General features: G+C 35.5%; 2 protein-coding genes across 2 annotated transcripts; both read right to left on the reverse strand.

Annotated features, from left to right (window-relative positions):
• Positions 1-635: 635 nt before the first annotated feature.
• LOC122839766 (glutamate-rich protein 6-like) lies at positions 636-7,913 on the reverse strand. The gene is made up of 10 exons (XM_044131718.1): positions 7,663-7,913; positions 6,454-6,554; positions 6,285-6,361; positions 5,763-5,879; positions 2,432-2,525; positions 2,205-2,338; positions 1,627-1,703; positions 1,391-1,546; positions 1,080-1,308; positions 636-975 (listed from the first exon to the last, which is right to left on the reverse strand). Exons 1-10 carry the CDS (start codon positions 7,680-7,682, stop codon positions 757-759), a joined length of 1,224 nt encoding a protein of 407 aa, XP_043987653.1. The 5' UTR covers positions 7,683-7,913; the 3' UTR covers positions 636-756.
• A 1,475-nt stretch (positions 7,914-9,388) lies between these two features.
• Positions 9,389-20,721, reverse strand: LOC122839767. Its single transcript, XM_044131719.1, has 13 exons — positions 20,365-20,721; positions 20,218-20,269; positions 15,701-15,822; positions 15,514-15,587; positions 14,741-14,836; positions 14,461-14,613; positions 14,144-14,292; positions 12,637-12,683; positions 12,398-12,513; positions 12,147-12,226; positions 11,892-12,047; positions 10,779-11,007; positions 9,389-10,613 (listed from the first exon to the last, which is right to left on the reverse strand). Exons 1-13 carry the CDS (start codon positions 20,630-20,632, stop codon positions 10,377-10,379), a joined length of 1,779 nt encoding a protein of 592 aa, XP_043987654.1. The 5' UTR covers positions 20,633-20,721; the 3' UTR covers positions 9,389-10,376.
• Positions 20,722-20,743: the final 22 nt, after the last annotated feature.

Below are 20,743 nucleotides of genomic sequence, written 5' to 3' on the forward strand. Positions count from 1 at the left end.
CTTGATTCAGCTTGAACTACTTTGTACAGAAAAATTGGGTGAAAATATCAGTATCTAGATGAACACTACTGGTAGAAATTACAGAGGGAAAGTAAATGCTTGTCATACATTTCAGATTTAATCTTACAAAGCATGTTAATGTTTTTTTCCTTCCACTTCACAATTGAACAGAATTTTGTTGGTGCATAAAATATGTTTAATGCCCCGAAGTCTGTTGTTACAAGGTGAAAAAAATGTGAAGGTGAAAGGAGTATTCATCCTTTTGCAAGGCATTGTTAGTCTCCATCTGTGTAGCCAAATGATGACCTTTACTATGGGTGAGTCAGGTCTGACATGTTTGTTCTCTCTAATCAAAGCAGAGATGGATGTTTCCACAAACCTTCTCACCTACAGCCCCCATTTTGAATGTTTTTGTCGTTTAGTTGCACATTTGGAAAGCAAAACTGAAAACTTGTGTTTTTATACTTCTTTTATAACTTGGTAAATTCAGCATTTACTCTCACACAGTATAATATTTTGCTCTTACATGAAGAATGGATGTGTCATCAGTGTACTCTATGCTTTGGTTTGTCCCATGTAAATCAGTTTGTAGAGGTCTTCTATTTATGGACATTCTTAATAAAAAAAAAAAGAGGTTATTAATGTTACTTGGCTTTATTTCTAAAAAGCACTTAGTCGTTAAATTCAAATTCAAGGGACGCCACGGCTCAAGTCGCTTCACGCAAATGAGAAAATCCTATTGAAGGACATTGTCTGCTATGGGGGGTCTTCTTGGCAGAGTGTTGCCGTTTCACTGGCAGCTGCTGCCTCTCCATCTGCAGGATGAGGGCTGACCTTCGATGGAGTTGCGCTGCTTTGATAGGGGATGAGGGACTGCATGTTCTGGAGCAGCGCCTTGATCTCTGGACACTTCTGCTTCAGATAAGAATGAAGCGAGTCAGCCACTGGCAGCGTTTGCTTTCTGACATGTTCTGTCTACAAAAAGCAAAAAAAATAAATAAATACAAATAAGAGAAAAAAAAAATGCAAAAGCAGAAGGGGTGATTTAGGTCTTAAATTGGGGCCACACAATAACTTACGTTCACACTAGCCTCTTTGGTGACCTCCACGCTGTGTTTTTTGGAGTTGAAAAGGATGCTGATGTCTTCCTGGGATTTGATGTGGACTTCAAGGAAAGGGCTTAGGCTGAGGTGCATGGGCTGGCAGGGGGGAGCATGAACATGTTGCTCATTCTCCTGCCACTTCCAGTGTTTCTTCAGATCTCCCGTCTCACTGAACAACGCACCTCCTGTTGAAGTAAGATTAACCCTAGTGTAGAAAGGGAATGGCTTGAAACATTTTAGTGACTCGTGGATGCAGATTTTTCTGCAAATAAAATAGAAAATCCTACCAAATGTTGCCATTCTCATGAAAGCAGGTCTGCTCTCTGCTGGTGAAAAGCGCCTTAATCTGTGGCTCATCGATTTTATTCTCCAGAACCACCACACAAGACGAGTTGGTTGAATGCGATGTTGCCACAAGGATGGCTAGTCTTCCCGATGGATAGCTTTCCAGCATGATTAAGGAGACAATGTTCTACTCGTATTAATGCGATAATTTATCATCAGGCCTCACATGAGAGGATACCACACCTGTCCAGTTCCATCTTGTAAGACCAAATTGAATAATTTGCCATTTCTGTAGCGTCTGATAAGCGGCAACTTCTGTTGATGCAAAGAGGGATTTTTCACTTATTCTTAATTTGTTCATGTTTATACCGCTGTGTGAAAAATCATAGGTTAAATTAATGTTCAGTTGGAGATGCATAGAACAGGAGCAGTAAGAGATCTTATTTGAGTGCATTATAAAATCTTGTTAAAAACTGCACGTCTATTTGTAACCCCACCAGTACCACAATTGTTTGTACTCCTAACAATCTCTTTAAGGTAAACGCAAATAACATATTTCTTCATTTTTGATTCTACGTTTACGTTGATCAGAATGTCTAACTACTAATCCATCTCACATGGCAGCCTATATGGCTGTTCCTACAAAGCACCGCCTATTTCACAAAGCTTGCCTTTTCCACCCAAGCCTGACAGAGCAACTCTCCCCCTCACTCAGCTCCTAGTGTGAGATTGTGTTAGTCCTACAAGAGATAAATTCACCTGAAGGTTTTTTACAGATTTTTTACTGTGATTTGAACATTTAACATGTGACATCACCTTTAGTCTCTCCTTCCTCACTTTGAAAGAGAAGATGCTGTTGTAACTCATTTCTGTTTCACCCTCCAGTGCAAACTCTCCTGAGGTGGATGAATCGTAATCCGATAAACCACTTGAGGTGGTTTCTACGCGTCCTGTAATGTTAAAGATTTTACAACACTGATGAATTAAAGGAAATGATGGTAAAACCTTAATTTGCTTGCAATATGATCCAAAGTATGTTCAACCTGATCCATCTGAATCCTCTCTCGACTTCAGCTCATGGTCACTGTGGATGTGTACTGACCTTTCATCTTTTTCTGACTCTCCATCAGTCACCCCCTGGAAAGAAAGAAAAAAAAAAACAACAACAAAATGACAAAATCTTACCAAGAACTTAGGATCTAGTTTCTAGTGCAAATATCTCAGTACTCTTGAAATAATACAAAATTAACTTACTGGTCACTTTTAAGCAAGACACAAGAGCTTGTGTGAAGTTGATAATTTGTTAATACTGATGAAAGAGTAGTAGCTCAACTGGCAATTTTGCCAATTTATGCTTTTACTCAATCTTAAGCAATTATTTCCTAAAAACAATTTCATGTTTCTTGGTGAAAAGTTACTTGTAGGTTAATTTTGTCTTACTCTTAAGTGTACTAAGACATTTGCGTTTGAAATTACACCAAAAATACTTGCGATTTGTGATTTTGCAGTGGAGTTTCATGAGGCATTTTTGCTGCAGAAAAACTAATAAGAAAAAAAATTATAGAAATATTCTAAATTCTGTTTTCATGCAAAACGTCAGTCAAGGCTGGCCAGAAGTACAAGCAGATTTTGTGGTTGGTTAGGGTCCGCTCTTGGCATTTTGGCCAGTAGGAACTTAAATTTACCTCAAGTTCAGAAGAGGTTTATACATTCCCCAGCAATGCATAAATTAGATGTTTGAATAAGATCTATGTATAATTTCATTTTATTTTTTATTATGATGCAACATGGAGCATTTGTTTGATTCTGATTGAGCGTCACCCTCTGGCAGCATCCTAAGTTATGCTGTTCATGGTTTTAAAATTTACCTGGTAGTTTGTGTTAAAATATTGTTGAAATGTTTTGATCAATTTGGTATTAAACTGCTAGATTTTCACATTTTTCAAACTACAAAAATGGCAGGACGGGGCAAAGTAGAATGCTCTGTGATGAAGTGTCTCATTTACATTTAAAGAGACGGTACCAAAATGAGTTGGAGTTAACCTTTATATAGACCACAACTGAATGACTTAAATGTAATGAAGGATTTAAAAGCATAACATGTCCACTTGATATGAACTAATGTGACTGACAACAAAAAAAATTGTCGTCCAACATATTAACTCTTCAAAATTCTTATTTTCCAGGTTCATATTTCAAGATTTTGTTTCTTCAGTGTTTTTAATATTTCCCTTTATTCTGAAAATTTCATTACAGAATATTAACACAGTAGTTTGTTCTGCACTGTAAAGTTCACAGATAATGATGTTGAAAGTTTGTGTTTCCACAATTTTATCTTATTTAATACATTATACTGATACAAACTTGTCTTTTTGTTGTGTTTTACAAATAGTGTCTGTTCAGTTTTAAGAATAATCTAACAAGTTCGGTTAAATGTATGTAAATAACGAGTCTACGCAGGACTCCTTTTCCATCTTTTGAATGCAGTTACATCTGTAACTTTATTCTGATTTATTCTGGTCGGCATTTAATACTCGTCCTAGAATACCTGAACTCTGGAGTTCTAAATGTGCCAAGTCATGAATAAAATAAAATATAAATACTCAAATAGCTGTCTGAGTTCTGGACTCTGAAGCTGTTCCTGGGCTCAGTGTGACCTAAATACTGAAACTGGGCACATTGACAGTCTCAGCAGTAATAATGAAAAGGATTTTTTTTTTCTTAAAATTTTTATCTGACATACCATTTCAGCTTAAAGTAGAGCTGAGGGTGAAAGGAATGTTATTAATTTAACCCACATTTGTTCCTAAAATAGATTGTGACACAGAAACTTTAACAACTCAAAGGCAACTTCTCTCCTTTTTTTTTTAACTACAAAAGTATAAATAATTTAAAGTGAAGTTCAAATTTTACTTTCGTAAAGATATCGGAGCAAATGCAGGAGATCTTTAAAGTCTGCCTTGTCTATCCTCTGCTGACTTTTAAAACATTTCAGATTGGAGCAAGTAATTGACTAACTGACATCTCCATACCCTGGAGCTGTGCTGCAAGCACGGACAAAATGCTAAGAGGTTTGAAATAGCAGGTCTGGGATTTTTAGGGATTCTACTCATTTCTTGTTGTAATACCTTATAATAATATAAATTCTGCTGCATATATGACAGTTTCATTTCGTCTGTCTGAATGGGTAAAAAGTCAGGTGTTGTGGATTTTAATACTGCTGACCGTTTTTCCCCATTGTTTTAAAAATCAGTTCAATTCCAAGTTGCACACACCGACAGGAGCTTTTGTTCCTTTTAACACGAGTGAGCCTCCATGTCAACAGTAGCCTGAGCTGCACTCTCACCTCTTTTAGCTCAGCACTATAGGCTATAAGAACACTGGTCACTGGAGTTTTTTTTTTTTTTTTTATATATAAACTGCTGGCTGTTCTCTGAGCAAAAATACCTCCTTACTGGCACGTTGGTAGTTCAGGCATACATGTTACCACAAGACACAAAATGTTTTGCTCCACTTTCAGCTTGACAAATGGTGCAAAGCCAGCCTCGGCCATGTCCTTCCTACTCTACTCCGCTTGATTCAAATCTACAAGTGTAAGATTTTTTTAAAGTGTGACTCGAAGAACTTGTAATTAAGAATTTGAAGGACTGTAGCTATTGTTTTGTATTTGTGAAAGACTAAAAAAAAAAAAATCTACAATTACAAAACTACAGGCTTTTTCTCTGACTTTTAACTTACAGTCACGAGGCACAAATACTTTTGCATCAAAACTCTGTGAAATGGAAGATAAATGAGTAGTGATTTTAGTTGCTTTTTTGCAAATTAAATCTGACATGTGTGACATATTCAGTCTGTCTGAATCAATATTTTGTGAAATAACTACCTTTCTCTAACATTTGTTCTATCAGCTTATCAAAAGACTAACAATTTTGCAGATGGCATCAGGCAGCATCATTTGGATTTAATTTAATTTTATTTATAGAGGGTCAAATAGAAATGAAAGATGATTTTAAAAAATTGATTCAAAGAAAAAAAACAAGTAATTTTCTTTCTCCTTCGCAATTTTCCCACAACTTGGTTTTGATGACATACATGCAAAATTAAACACTCTTTTTTTTTTTTTTTTGGAATATCCCAAACTGTGGAAAAGTTAACAGCTATAAATACTTTTACATGGAACTGTTACTATGCAATTGCAAATCAAATATTAAAAATCTAATTCAATTTCTTACATTTCTTTAGTAGATGAATAAGTGATGAAAGGCCTAATTTGTCACAAAACAAATCTGAGTTAATTGCTTGTTCCACAAATGGATTCATATTTAAACCAGAAAAGGAAAATGAGGAGTTTATAAGTGACATTTTCTTCTATACCTTGTCAAGATTAGTTAAGGTCTCTTCTGTTCCTTCTTGGCAGGCTCTAGGAGAGCGGGGAGTTCCCTTGCTGTGCAAATCCAACATTTCATTATCTGGGGATATCTTCAACTCACTCTGAAGTGAAAGGAAAAAAACAAAGACTCTTCATAATTTATTAAATTCTTTGAGGTCTTTAACTCGTGCTTCATGAATAAATCAGAACCGTGAAACTCCTTGTCTCTGGATACCATGTCATATCAGCTTTCAAAACATAAAACTTACAATGTGACAAGGCTGTGAAAACTCAAGTTCACTTTTACTTTGGCAAAAGAAGGAAATGTCTCTAAACAATGCAAAAATATTTCAGATAGGGCAATTATGCCAAGGTTTTTTTTCCTATTGGCTCTCTACAAAGTATTATTTACTTGTTAGATTAATGAGTCGGTGTCAGAAAAACCCTCTCCGGCTCAGGATGTCCAAACAAATCTTTGACTCTGTCAGTGACATTCACAAGGAGACATATTTTACAAATCTGAATACCTCATCATCAGCTTTCTGCCCTGAACTGTCATAATGATCTTCTTTCTTCTTAGGAAAAATATATTGCGGCATAAAGCCTGCAGACAAGAAAAAATACTAAGCATCTTTAAAAAAGTACACTTATTTACCAAATAAGATTTCTAACACAAAGAATGAAAGGAAAACTTACCGAGGTCTTCAAATCTGCTGCTTGTTTGTGTGGCAACATTGATTCTGGTGACAGTCCTCCCATCATATGTGAGGATTGTGAGAATGTCTGGTGAGGTTTCCCTGAAACCAGTTCTTTGTTATCACGCTTTTATCACTCCAACAACATTCAAAGCATAACTCAAGCCTGACTCAATGCAGTTGTTTATTCTGTAGTTTCAGTCAAAGTAAGTCAATTCACTTGGGGATAAAACGCATTTAAAATTGAAGACAAATATTTATAATTTATACACATTGTCTAATATGATCCTTAGTATTTTTTTATTTTTTTATTTTTTTACTTTTTGACATCAAATCATCAAATTTGTGTCAGTATCACCAAAATTATTTATATTTGTTAACAGACAAATCTATATTTGAATGGTAGTGGTGCTATATATATATATATATATATATATATATATATATATATATATATATATATATATATATATATATATATAAACCAAACCATACACTATCACAATTTTTTATTCATCCATGGGAACAATTTCCTCATGACTGAAGGTGCCATATCCACCTTTTTACACAAGTATCAACACCCTGGGAATGTCTAGCCATCTTCCAATTCAGGGTGGAGGCTGGATGTGTGTCTGGGTGATAAACATGTTTATGCGAAACATCCATATTAAGCAAAAGCTAGCGTCGATCAAACACCATCAAAAGTAATTGTTTTGTGGTAGCTATCACAAAGTCCTCATCTTAAAAGAAATTGTTTGGCCAGCGCTGAAAAAAGTGAGTGGGAATGACGTCCTGCATTCCCGACTCTGTTAAAGACAAGTTCTGTCAAGATAATTGAGCCTAAATTCCAGCAAGTTATTTAAGAGGCTTAAAGTTATTCAAAAATGTTTGATACAGCATATTGTACAGTTTAAAATGAAATTTTACTAAACATTATGTCAATATATGTAAACTTCTATCTGTGAAGAGGTTTTAAAAACTTCAAAAATATTCCAGGCTTTAGAAAGCCTATCCTAACTCATGGCAGACAGGAAAAGTTTATCCTAATTTAATGTGAGAGTGAGCAAAATATGGTTATGGCGTCTCTTTAAAGAGTGTATGTGAATATCTGTTTTAGCGACTCATATACAATAGATAACATAACATGCAACTTTTGCTTCATTAAATAAATAAATTGATGTAAATGAAGTCTCATCATATGTCATCTGACCTGCTCGTGTTTGGCTCCATATTAGCTTGTGTGCATTAACTCTAGATTTGGGTCAGTTCTCTCCAGACGTCTCCAGGATTTGTTTTTTTCTCCATCTCAGTTGATTTGCCTGGCGAGCCGGGTGTTTGCATCATGTCTGTGATAGTCTTGACTCATTGTGAAGCAGGGGTGAGCAGAGAAACCACAAAAAGTTGCATCAGGCACAATACGGTCAAATAAAAACAGCCTGTTTTGCCCCCTGGTGTAACTTAGCAACCAGAGAACAATAACGGAGCTGCATGGGTGCGCGTGTATGCGTGCGCGGGTGTGTGTGTGTGTGTAGCAGACACAAAGAGAAATACACACAAAGGTTCCTTAAAGAAGACTTCTTTTACCTGAAATCTCATCATCCTGTTGTGGCTTACCTTTGCACCAGTGGTGCAGTAAAGCTTCATGTAGGCAAATAAACATTTGGAATAAAGTTATTGTATATTCAGTTCTTTGAAGGATTTACATTTACTGCTCATTATTTTCGGTTGGGCTCAGGTTTCTGCCAATGGTAGAGATCCACCTCAAACTGTAACGACAAAGATGTAGTAAATCAGGCCTACATCCTCGGTTGTTAGGGTAGATGGTTGTGTTATTTAATGTCTAAAACATTAACACTGGAACCCTAAAAGAGGTAAAAATACCAGGGTTATGGATAAAAAAATCAGTTCCTCTAAAGTGGACCATGTGAACTCTGAAACTCCCATGACTGTCAATGAAATCTTCAGTAAAACAACCATTTTTTCTCTTCAGAGTTTCTTACTTTTATTTTGAAAAGTGTCTAAATAAGAATGGCAATCTGTCCCCAAAAGTGTGTCAAACAATTTAAGAGGTGTATAAAGTGTAAGTGGGTTTATATAAATGGTAGACATTACTATTTGCCCAAAAAAACTTCAGAAGGATTTCAAAAGAAAAATTGTTTGCGATTTAATGGATAGTTTTACAGACTGTGCCTTTCATGTATTTTCCTCTAGAATTAGGTCGTGTAACTGTGAAAAAAGCACACCCTAATTAAATTCTAGCTTTATTGAGATGAACTTAATTTTTCAGAAACATTTTCATTTGGACTTCATCTTTGTTTAATAAATAATGACATGGTGTGTGGTTTTCGTACACTTGAGGTTAGAATTTTAAACATGCATATCCTTGAACTAATCAAGGGTGTCCTTTTTTTAACCATTACTGTATATGCCCACCATCAGTATTTGTGTGAGCTTAATTATTTAAAGAGTCTGGGAAGAACACTAATTACCAAACTTTCAGTGAGTGATGTAAAATATTCATTTGCAAAAGCCAGTTATGTTTTGTCAAACTAGTTCTGCAATAATAAAATGAGATATCACTCATATTTAGCTTCTTTCCATCTTAAATTGCTTTTTTAATCAGGTACTTAATTTTATTTCTTTTAAAGATGTAGAAATATTAATTCAAGAGTGTCAAGAGTGTGACTTATCACCATAGTCTGCCTATAACCAGACAACTAAAATATAATACAGTGAAACAAATGTTCGCAATAACTTCAGGCAATTTAAAATCGTACTACAATTAATTTAAGGCTGATCTTTTAAAATCTTAATCTATCAGTGTAAATTTACTGAATCTTTAGTTACAATATAATTACAAATTGAGACAAAAAAACCCACGTGTGCTGAAACCCAGGACGTGCCTGTTTTATAAAATTATATGATAAAATATTTAGTCATCAAAAGAATCTCTTTATTTTCATTTTGTTCTATGATAAGAAATACAGACATTGTTGGCATCTCAAAAAACACAAAAAGTCAAACATAGCAATGAAGAAAAGTGGCATTAAACATTTGGGTTATTAAGCAAAGAAAATGGAAAAATAATTTCTCATCATGGTTATGTCTACACTGACAAATTGCAACAGACTGACACAGTAAAAAGCAGCTCAAAACTGGTTATGACAGGTTTTTACAGCAGTCTCCTGTAAGGAGATCACTTGTTCAGTTTGGGTCTTACATTGTTTATTCTCTAAAAATGTGAACTGTTGTTTTGAAACTGAAGACTAGGCTGTAATATAAACTGAAACTCACCTGACTCCAGTTAAGACTTGCTTGCATATTAAGCCATAATGTTGTCAATTTGTGCAACTGTATGCTGGAACATGTTACAGAAATAAATATACATAATTCTATATCAGAAATTCAATGTTCACTGCACACTGTTTGATGCTTGCCAATTTGTGAATTACTTGAATTTTGTAAGCGGTTTTATTTTGTCTAGATGTGGTAGAAATGAGCATTACTTGATAAATTGATAGCTGAAATTAATTGAGCAAATTATTTACCACAAAGTATGGTATGTATGGTATTTACATATTATACACTGAGTTGTAAATATCTGGTTTTAACTTTACTATTATATTAAACAAAATGCCATGTCATGTCAGAATAGTGAGTCTCATCCAGAATGCAGAATGTAGATGGGCAGATATTACCGTAGATAAAAAACAACTGCTTTTTCATTTAAAAGACAGACAAAAATATTTTGTTAATTAATACATAAATAATAGATATTTTTTTATGTGTGTGACTGGTGGCATTTTTGCTTTTGTCGCTACTGAGAAAATCCACAACACAAGATCCTCAAAAGATTGAACATATTGAAATCTTGTAAACTCTAGTACTGTCACAAATCATAAAACCGGGTTTAGTATTGCTCCTTTAATTTGCATTGGGCTGTATGTTTTGGAGTGACCTCCTTTTTTCCACTTGCTTGGTAAGCTGTTCCAGCCGGGCGATGAAACGGTAATGTGGCTTTATGTTCTGCATGTTTGCGAACGGGTGGGACAAGCAGGTTTCCATCTGGTCAAGCAGACAGAAAATCTTTGTCTTCTGTATTTGGATGTCTTTCTCCAAAATGCTTTGGCCTGGCGTACCATGGCTTTCTGGGCAAGTGAGCTGCATTTAAGATAAAAAAGAAGAAGAAAAAAACTACTTTTCTCTTTAATGCACTGTTTTTTTCATCAGTAAGCCATGGCTGCGGTGTCTTCATCACACATTTTACAGTGAAGCAAACACCTTATCAAAACATGTATAATGCGTTTTGCATCTGTGCTGACCCACCTTAACCTCTGAGCCGACGCTGAAACGCACATGGCATTCCTTGTATGAGAAGTGAACATACACATACTCTTGCGAAAGTACGTGGAGACAGATGCATGACCCCATGGGGAAGAAGAGGGGCTTGAATGGAAGGTTGCGCACATGTGGGTCAAAATACAACCAGTTCCAACGCCTCCTCACATCGCCCATCTCGTCGAAGCACAAACCTCCAACAGGGGTTATGTTCAACCTTTAAAAACATGCAAAAGAAAAATAAGAACAACAAAAAAAAAGCAGAATATCTCTCAAATGCTAGAGCAAAAATTCCTAACAATTATAGTTTTACTCTGAAGTTCAGCATAAATATCACAACGTCAATGATTATGTCCATCATTCTTTTATCTTCCGTGGTAATGTCGTAAATAAATTCACATAAATTCCTACATCCCAATTAATATTTGAGTAACTTCTTGATTGGTGGCTTGGGAATAAAAACATTGTACTTGAAACACCACTTGTGGCTACGCTTTTAATAATGCAAATCAAATTAGCAGCACACAAAGAATCGAGACAAATATGGCTGAATAATCAAAATGTGAGCCCAACACCAAACCCCTTTTTAAGAAAAGTCAGAAAAATCCAAAGCCTGCTGCTTGAGCAACAACTAAACACCAGAGAAACATCTGAGGATTAACAACACCACTGAGAGTGAATCATGTATGGTTTTGGGTAGTAGAAGTAACCAGTTATCTGGGTACATCCTTTCATAATCATTAAGTACCTGTTATTAGATGATATCTAGATTTTTACCTCTCTAACCTCATTATCAACGTACCACTGACGGTTCCCATAAATATTCCCATAGTTCTCTCCATGATTTAAAAGAATAAAAATATAAAAAAGTCATTCCCTCAGATTTGAAAGAATAAGGGAACGGTACGTCAACCATAACCCATTAAAGATGAAAAGATTTATTTTGCCACATTTTCTTTTTTTATTTACCTGCGGTTGTTCTGTAACAGAGTGTTTGTTTACATGTAATGATACCTCAGCAAAAGATGGCAGCAAAGCACATTTTGGAAGTTATATAGAAATTAATTTATGTTTCAAAATAATTCATCAAAAAACAATTACCCCATCAATCCATTGGAACTGTAGCACGTAGCGCAGCCTTTAGGTGTGAAGATGCCTGTCATGCGGGCCTTCTTGACCTTGTCCTCTAGGATTATGTAAATGAAGTGAGGATATTCTGCCGGGCATATTACGATGGCTGGATTCCCAGAAGGATAACTTTTTTTTCCCATTAAGAAACATTAACACTGTTCAAACTTTTTCTTTTTATCTGCTTTTCTTTTTCTTTTCTTTTTTTTATCAGAATGCAAAGGATACTAAACAGTACCTGATCCATCAGGATACTTGATCAGGAAAATGTTCCCAGTTTTGTACAATTTTTGTATTACACCGGTTGTCTGCAACACAATACACAGTTTTAGATATCCCTAAATATATTTTACAATACGACAATCAAAATTTTATATTTAGCCGTTTCCCTCATTTTGTTTTGTTTTTTTCTCCACAATTTCACTTTTGATTACTGTTTTGGAAAGAGTAGAGCTGTAGCACACATACAACATACATACCTTCGGTTCACCAGTTAGCTCTTCTTGCGACCTTGACATAACAAAGGTAGATGAAGGCGGTTTCTCTGGAGTACCAAGAAGGTCATATCTTACATCCCTTGGCAATGTAAACATGCCTGAGCAACAAAAGGGGAACATTCATTTACTGCATCTCTTCAGTAAGAGGTTTAGTAAGCAATGTGCTTCACAGAATCTTGTTGGCTTCTTTTTCTAAAGGAGCCTTAAGTTTACTTGCATACCTGAGATCTCATATCGTCTCCTTCTCTGGTGATGCAAATATTTCATCCTACATTAGAAAATACACATCGTTTATTCACACAACAGATGTAACAATGCAATATAAGCAACCACTATATAGTGTAAAACGTGACAACAACCACTACATGTAGTTGTAAAAGATTGGTGGTGGTAAAAGATTTACCATCACTTGATGGCCTTTTTAATGTTTTGTGGTAGATCAACACATGGTAATGCATAGTAGTGGAAACAACATTTGGACATCTCTAGTAGTGGAATAGGATACACATTTTTGCTTTTTAAAAACATAAATCCGAAAAGGTCAGTGTGCATTTTTATTCAGCATCCTCTCAGTTAATACTTTGTTGAATCACTTTTTGCTAAATTTACAGCTGCCAGTCTTTTGGGGGTATACTTGTACCAGCTTTGAAATTTATGCCCATTCTTCTTTGCAAAATAGGTTAATCTCACTGAGATTGGATTGGCAAGCTCTACTACAGATCCTTTACCAGATTTAGGCCTAGACTTTGGCCCATTTAAACACATAATTGTGTTTTGATGAAACCTATTCTAATTCAATGCCATATGTATAAAGCCATTGTCCTGTTGTAAATTTAATCTCTGGTGCCTGTCTCAAGTTTTTGAGTCTCTGGCAGCTTTTCTTCCAGGACTGCCTTGTGCTCAGCTTCATCTATCAACTCTGACAACAGCATAATCCAGTCACCATCATGGATTATCACCCCAGTATTCTATATTGGTCTGATGTGGAAAAATGCAAGTCTTTCTTGCTAAACCAACAAAGTTATATTTTTTGCCATTGTTATGGAAAGGCTGAATTTGTGGAGAGAATTAATAATGTTTGCTGTGGATCTCTATGTATTAAAGCCAAAGGTTTAGATGTTTTCTCTGCATTTATCAGATGCAATCTATCACATGTAACTTGAAAGAAAGTTATGTGTGATAACTTTCTTTCGCAATTTGACTGCTTTGAAATTGCCCTCTGGTCTCTTTAAGAAGCTCCCGCTCTCTACCATTCAGCTCAATGCCTCTCCATTATGCCATTTGTAACTCTTCTTAAGAGCTTGGGACTGAAACTCAGATTGCATGAGAAGCTCAGCAGATACGCATTTCCACCAGGTGTTTGCTTGTTGCTGCTTCCACTAGTCTGGCAGAAGTGAGCAAGGAAGGGGCTTTGCATCTGCAATTGTTTATGCACGCCCTGCTATGGCGATTAATATATTGTGACATATGGCTCGTAAACATTGATTTTACAGAATACCCATCGCGAAGGCCACCCACCCTTTGAAAAAATTGAAACCCCATATTTCATAACTTTGTCTTGGCCTATCACATCAACTCTCCCAAAAATGCATTCAAGTTTGTGGTTGTGACATGGTAAAATCTGAATGAAAAACATTTTGCATTAATATTTTTAAAAACGGTTCTGTACACCCTGCACACAGTACCATCCAATGAATTGCAGTATAAAGAGAGTACTGGACCACTCACCATCCTTCGTTTTCAGTCTCCCACTCCTGTTTGTTCATAGATACAGGTTCTTCCTGATCAGTCATCAATCCAGAGTATTTCCGTTCCAGTCTCTCCTTTTCCTTTTGCAGGATGTCTTCATATTCTTTAGTTTCCTCATAATAGATGTCCTGGATAAAACAATTTCAACATTTATTTCCCTCATTTTTCAATGCTGGTGCTACTCACCAGTGAACCTTGTCAAACCACAAATGAAATGATCCTGTCATTTTGGAAAGGTTATCTGTGATGTAATCATTTCTTATAAATTGATGTAAAATAAAACAAGATACACTCACTCTGTCTAAGAGGATCTCCTCTTTCAGTGATCTGAAGAATGAAATGGACTGATAATGTTGATAACGCTGCTGGCAGAACTCACACAGAGTTTTGTCAGGAGTTTTTTTAGGAAGAATTTTCCTCCTCCTAAACTTAATTCCTGGAATCTCCAGCTAGAAGAACAGATTCACAATCACCTTTCACCTCAGATATTACAGCCTCCACACTATTACTGAGGTAAAACAACAAAAAAAGAGACAGTAGTTGTTTTTTCTAAGCACTAAATTTGCTTGGCACCACCTGGAAAACACGAGGAGGGAATTTTGGCTCTCGTCTGCATGCTAGAACACGAGGGAGTCCCAGACAAATTCTATCATACTCCCCCTCTCCTGCATCCTAATATGAAACAAAAAACATCAACAAAATAATTCACACATCGATTGCTGATCAAAAATGACAAATAATCTGAATCAGTGACGTCCAAATGTTGTGCAACGTGGGTCACCATCAACAACTTGAGAGTAATCAAGGCCACAAAGCTGTAAGAATTTTTAATAACTAAAATTGCCGATTTTTATTTTTTTGAATTTTTAATTACTTTTATTGTTACCCACTCAATATGGGATATTTAAATCCAATGAACCAATCAGTCTGATGTTAATATTTGTAGGTCATTGTAGAGCCAAAAAATCAAAACATCCCTGCCATTTGCATCACTAAAACACATTTCCAACATGTTTTCTTGGTTTATGTGTTTTGGTTGATGCATAAGTGTAATAGATGATTGTTGTGCTGAAGCCTGCTTTTGAGTAAAAGTTGTTGAGTGTGGTTCTGCTAATTGTTGAAATAAACATAACGCCAACAATTTGGTAATTAAACAACATGCAATGCATATATTGTGTATCTCATTAACAGCATAAATGCAAAAAAAATAATAATAATACAGATTGATCTCAAAATACAGAGAATTGCATGCAGATCTTATTTTTCATGCATGTTTATTTGAACAAAAGCATGCGTTTTTGCTTGACTTGTTTACATAACCCAGATATCTTTTGATTTGAGCAGCCTACCTCCAAATACACCACGACAGCGTCCCTGTACATTTCATTTTGCCATATCTGGAAAGTCCTTGTTTCCTCTTGATCTGCACCACGGAGAAATAATTAGGAATCTGACAGATGTCTATAAGTCATGGGAGGCAAAAATGGGAGTAGGAACAGGTGACCCTTTCTCACCAAAACTGATGACACAGCTTACCTTGACAGGTGCAAGAGAAGCACTGCTCCACCTTCTCCCAATCTGTCTGTGTTTCAGTGCTCACCAGAGTAATAAATCTTCCATCCAGTGAGCAGACCACCATGAAATGTGGTGAGTCTGAGCTGCGTGGAGGAACAGAAGGATAAGATTCAGCTACAGTTTCATTCAACTGTCTGCAATACTTAAAGCAACATGTCAGCATGCAAAGTGCATCTTTTGCTGATGCAGATCAGCTGTAGTGGCCACTAATGACGTGTTCTGTCTACCTCAGAAAAAATAAAACATCTTGAGTGTATTTGATCAAACTCAATCTATTTTCTACATTCATTTAAGTCTGGTCACATTGCAGTAGCTTCTCTCCTAAGTTAGAATTGTTTCTGGTTAAAATTGAGACAAAGCTAAACTACATGTCATTTTTTTTACTACTATATATATTATTAGCCTAGGAGATTTCAAAGTGTTGCATTTTTTCTCTTTTCACACCAAACTCTTTCATGTCTTCCACGTGACATTTTCAACTGATTATGCATGAGTTCATACCCTTTTGGAAATTTTTTTTTTACCAACTTTGACAAACCACCAACAATATAAAGTGCTTTGTCTGCTTAGTTTCCTGTAATATTTCTTTTTTTTTTCCTTTCCGAAATTTCAATAAACCATATGCACCAAAAGGAGGTCAGTCAAAGTTATTTTGGTTTGACCCAGGAGCAGAAGCATGGTCAGTGAAAGTGCAAAGACAGAAAGGGCATCAGTCATCATTATTTATTGGAGTTCAGGGACATATTGTATTCTTTTAGACATGGATTCCATCTCAATTTTCACTTTTGCAGTTTGATCTGTTTATCTCAGGCTTGGATATGAAAAAAAAAACCAATTGCTACAAGACATTTTATAGCATTCATGTGTAATCTTATAATGCCTGGAGAAGGAAGAGTTGTGCTCATTTAAAAACTACAGAGTTAAAGTTATTTTTAATTTTCACACGTAAAGAAATGTGTTAGTTTGCTTTGATATTATGGGAGGATATTTTCAAATGTTCCCTTTGGGGAATCAGCACCTCAATAAATGAAAATAGGACATTTTCATTTAATTTTTTGAAATAACATACAATTAATTAACTAGATATATGTTACGTCCATCACACTGAAGTATCAGAGGCCCGTGTGTGAAATATGAGATATTATTAGTTTTTAATTAATAATACAAACACTATAATATAAGATTTGTGTAGAGTATTTGTGGATTAAACTCTTAGTTACAATAGTTGATCTCAGCAAAGTTCCAACAGTTTAGTAAAAAGGTATGAAACAATTTGAGGTCAAATCAAACGTTTGCAAAATTGTTTCTGCATTTTTTAAATTCATTTATTTATTTTTTACCAATAGATGGTCATTTTGTTCTATCCTACTTTCTAAATATTTTTATTTGAAAACCTAACCCTCTATATAACACTATAGATTGACTGAGATTCTGATCCTTGTTTGGACCTTTCTCTTTAAAATAAAATATTATAGTCGTTGATCTAACCAATGTGAAGGTTAATATTACTCATTGGACTCAGTTACCCTCCTTTAAATTTAAAATTAGATACAGTGTTAAAACATTGGTTGCCAAAGAAGGCACGTATGACCTGCCTTCTATACACATACCCAATAAAAAAATAAATCCTAAAAAGCCTGTTTGTACAGGTATAAAGCAGGAAATGACTACCAGAGAACAAAGAAAGGCTTTTAGTTCAGGTAGAGTAGGGGGGATGACTAAAGCACTGGTAAAGGACTATTCACAACTTAAAACACAGGTGTGGGCAAATAAAAAAATTAACACAAAGCCAATGTACAAGAAATGAAGAAGAGAAAATACATGCTACAGTAAAACAGAAGATAAAAAAATAAATATACTATCTTTAAAAACTACCATAATTATATATTTGAAAATTTGTCAAAACTAATTTTCATTGTACCAGACACATCAAACATTTAATCTTGTATTTAATGCTACATCCAACTGCCAGCTGTCAGCCAGTGGTGGGAAGTAACGAAGTACAAGTACTTCGTATTTAATTTATTCCTGACAAAATGAAGTTTACTGATTAAAATTAGGTCTTTAAACATAATAGTTTTATTTAAATGTAATGTCTTATCTGAAATCTGCAGACTATATTTGAAAATGAATAATTTGCTCATATTGATTATTATTATTATTATTATTATTATTATTATTATTATTATTATTATTATTATTATTATTTACTATAGAACAGCCTTTACTACAAAAGGTGAAGAATAATACAGATTTCAGGAGTATATGGCTGAAAAACAAACTACGCCTCCGTTTTGTTTTTCTTTGCCGCTCTCTGCGCTTCACGCTGTGATGGTTGCTAGGCAACGTGAGCTACGGTGGAAGCTAGACAGCTAGCTGACGGCCCTGTTTACACAACAATGATCCAACAAAAACTGAATTTTTGTTCCGTTTCTATTATTACATTTACATGAAGATGTTCTAATTACAATCTTTGTTTACACAGTAACGGTACACATCGAAAACGTGTTTTAAAAAAGTTCTACTTGAAAGCACGTCGATTCGCGTTTTTCCCAGTCTCGTTTTGATTTGACCCAGGAGCAGAAACAGCGTTTCCCCATAGTGCGTCGGATTAGGGCGCAGTTGGAAAAAAGTGGGATAACTTTGTTGAAACACGTTGTTTGAGCTTTCACGGTGTCCGTCGTTCTCTAGATAAGAGCGCTTAACAGGAACACGTGTATTTTGCCACCTGGGCTGTGCGGGAAAAGACGCCGAGGGAACCGCTTGTGATGGGGAAACACAAATTGTAGTAACACCAGCATTCTCAGTAGTTTCTTCTTCTTCTGTGGATTGTAGGATCCAGCTTTGTTTTGCGTCATACTGTGCATGAGCTAGGGATTTCCTGATAGAAAAGATCCATTTACTTTGTTTACATGAAAACGGACACTGGTACGTTTCAGACACATTACACCCTGGAACCCGTTTTCAATCTGTGCCGTTGTTAGAGAAAACATTCGGTGGTTTTATGTAAATGCACACTACAAACGCAAATTGGATGAAGGGGACAAGTTTGCATATTATGTTTACACGAAACTATCGTGTAAACAGGGCCGAAGGCTAGACCTGCCCGAATTCACAGATTTTCTCTTCCGGTTTATTCTCGGCATTTTACGGGTCCTTCGAAGGATGCAGACCGTGAATTCTCCGCTCTTTGGGCTACAGCCAATCACCACCAAAGAAAAACAAATGACGCTCCTGGATTTGTTAGCCAATAGCATGCGTAGCATTGCTCATACGTGTTATGCCCCATTTTCTTTCGAATATTTTAGATCGTATTCAAAAACGGTCTTAGATATGCTGAACGAAAAATAATAAAAAAGCAATTCATAAATACTTTGGTGTCACATTCCCGAAGAAAAATCTGTGAATAGGTGAATGCACAAACACTGAACCTCAAATTATTATAATTTTTTGTTTTGTTTTTACAAATTTCCATTTGTTAAAATAATTTATTTTTCCTGAAAATAAATTTTCAGTGTATCCTTAATACATTTACTAAAAAGTTTGAAAATTTAGTTCCAGGACACATCTTCAATTTATGGTCTATTTTTACTGTCTGGGTGCACATCTTCTTTTGTGCTGTACCATAATGTTCAATTAGTACATTTATGGTTAAAATCTTTTACAAATTTGCATTAGTGCAACTGCTAATTTTTGCAGCTGTACAATTAACAATTTAACACCATGGCAACTCATCTACAGTTCAACCAGAAATGATTTCTAACTTGGATAGTTAGAGTTAAAACAATCTGTTTTCCACCAATAAGTTTGTTCTTTTATGGTAAATGATCTCTCAAAGAATTAAGAAAACTATGTAAATTAACTATGTAAATTAGAGTATTAATTTTAAGATAATATACTTTTTACTGATTCATATTCTTCTTAGAAACCTGTGCAAATAATCATTATTGGCATTCCAACAATCAAACTTGTTAAAATGGCTGAGCAGGCTTTTTTTTTTTTTGCATGTCTTGTGCTCTATAACTATGGGTCACATTTCATGAGTTGCCTGACCCAAACTGGGATCAGAATCACAGTTAAGAGAAATAAGGCCATAATTTGAAATCTAAATTCATTTATCCATGAAATTTCAGTATTTGAAGAACATTTGTTTCCATGATTCATTAAAATAATACATCATTTAATGGCAGAAGCGCAAAATGATTACAAGTATGCAACATAAGTGTTGTGAAGAATTCGGATCATGTGAAATTGGAGAAAGGGTATCTAAAGCCCTTATTGCACGATTCAAGACAATCTGAATGTATTTCACTGTAAGTGTTTGACGTTTAAGGATATATAAAAAAAGTTTTAAACAAGTTTAAAATAAATCTAATGGTGATTGACAACAATTATAGGAAGACAATGACAGTAAACAATACACCTTCAACGAGCAAAAGAGAGGAAAAAAAAACATTTCTATATTACTACTTTCTTACAGTTTCTCTTCTAACAATGATGTACTTGAATCTTCTGGTTCTCTCGAGTCGCCTACCCGCCAAAGAAACAGAAAATTAGATTCATGTAGGGCATAAAGACAGACTGACTCAATATATTTGTCATATTTTTTTCCATTTCCAACTCACTTTCTTCAATCTGCTCCTCGGAAGAAATACCACCACGTACATTCTCAAGGTCATTTGTCACTGGCGAAGCACAGATCTGAGCTTCCGAAGGGGAGCTGGAGTAGTTGTCGGGTACGTTATTAACAATGGGGCTTCTCTTGTCGTCACATGTCTCATGCTCCTCCAGGCTCTCCAAGTTGTCAGAAAGCTGTCGAGAGGAGAAGTCACCTTCTCTGGGACTCTCAGGAGAGGAAGAGGCAGCTTCTTCCTGGGACGGAGACAGACTCATGTTTTCAAAACGTGATATGTCAAACGAAGCAGAGTCTCCAGAGAAAGCTGACTGAACGCGGTACAGTTCCAATCCCCCATCCTATTTGTTTTTGTTCAAGCGCTGTTGCCT

The sequence above is a fragment of the Gambusia affinis genome, linkage group LG11 (genome assembly GCF_019740435.1).
Source record: "Gambusia affinis linkage group LG11, SWU_Gaff_1.0, whole genome shotgun sequence".
In the NCBI taxonomy this organism is placed as follows: Eukaryota; Metazoa; Chordata; class Actinopteri; order Cyprinodontiformes; family Poeciliidae; genus Gambusia; species Gambusia affinis.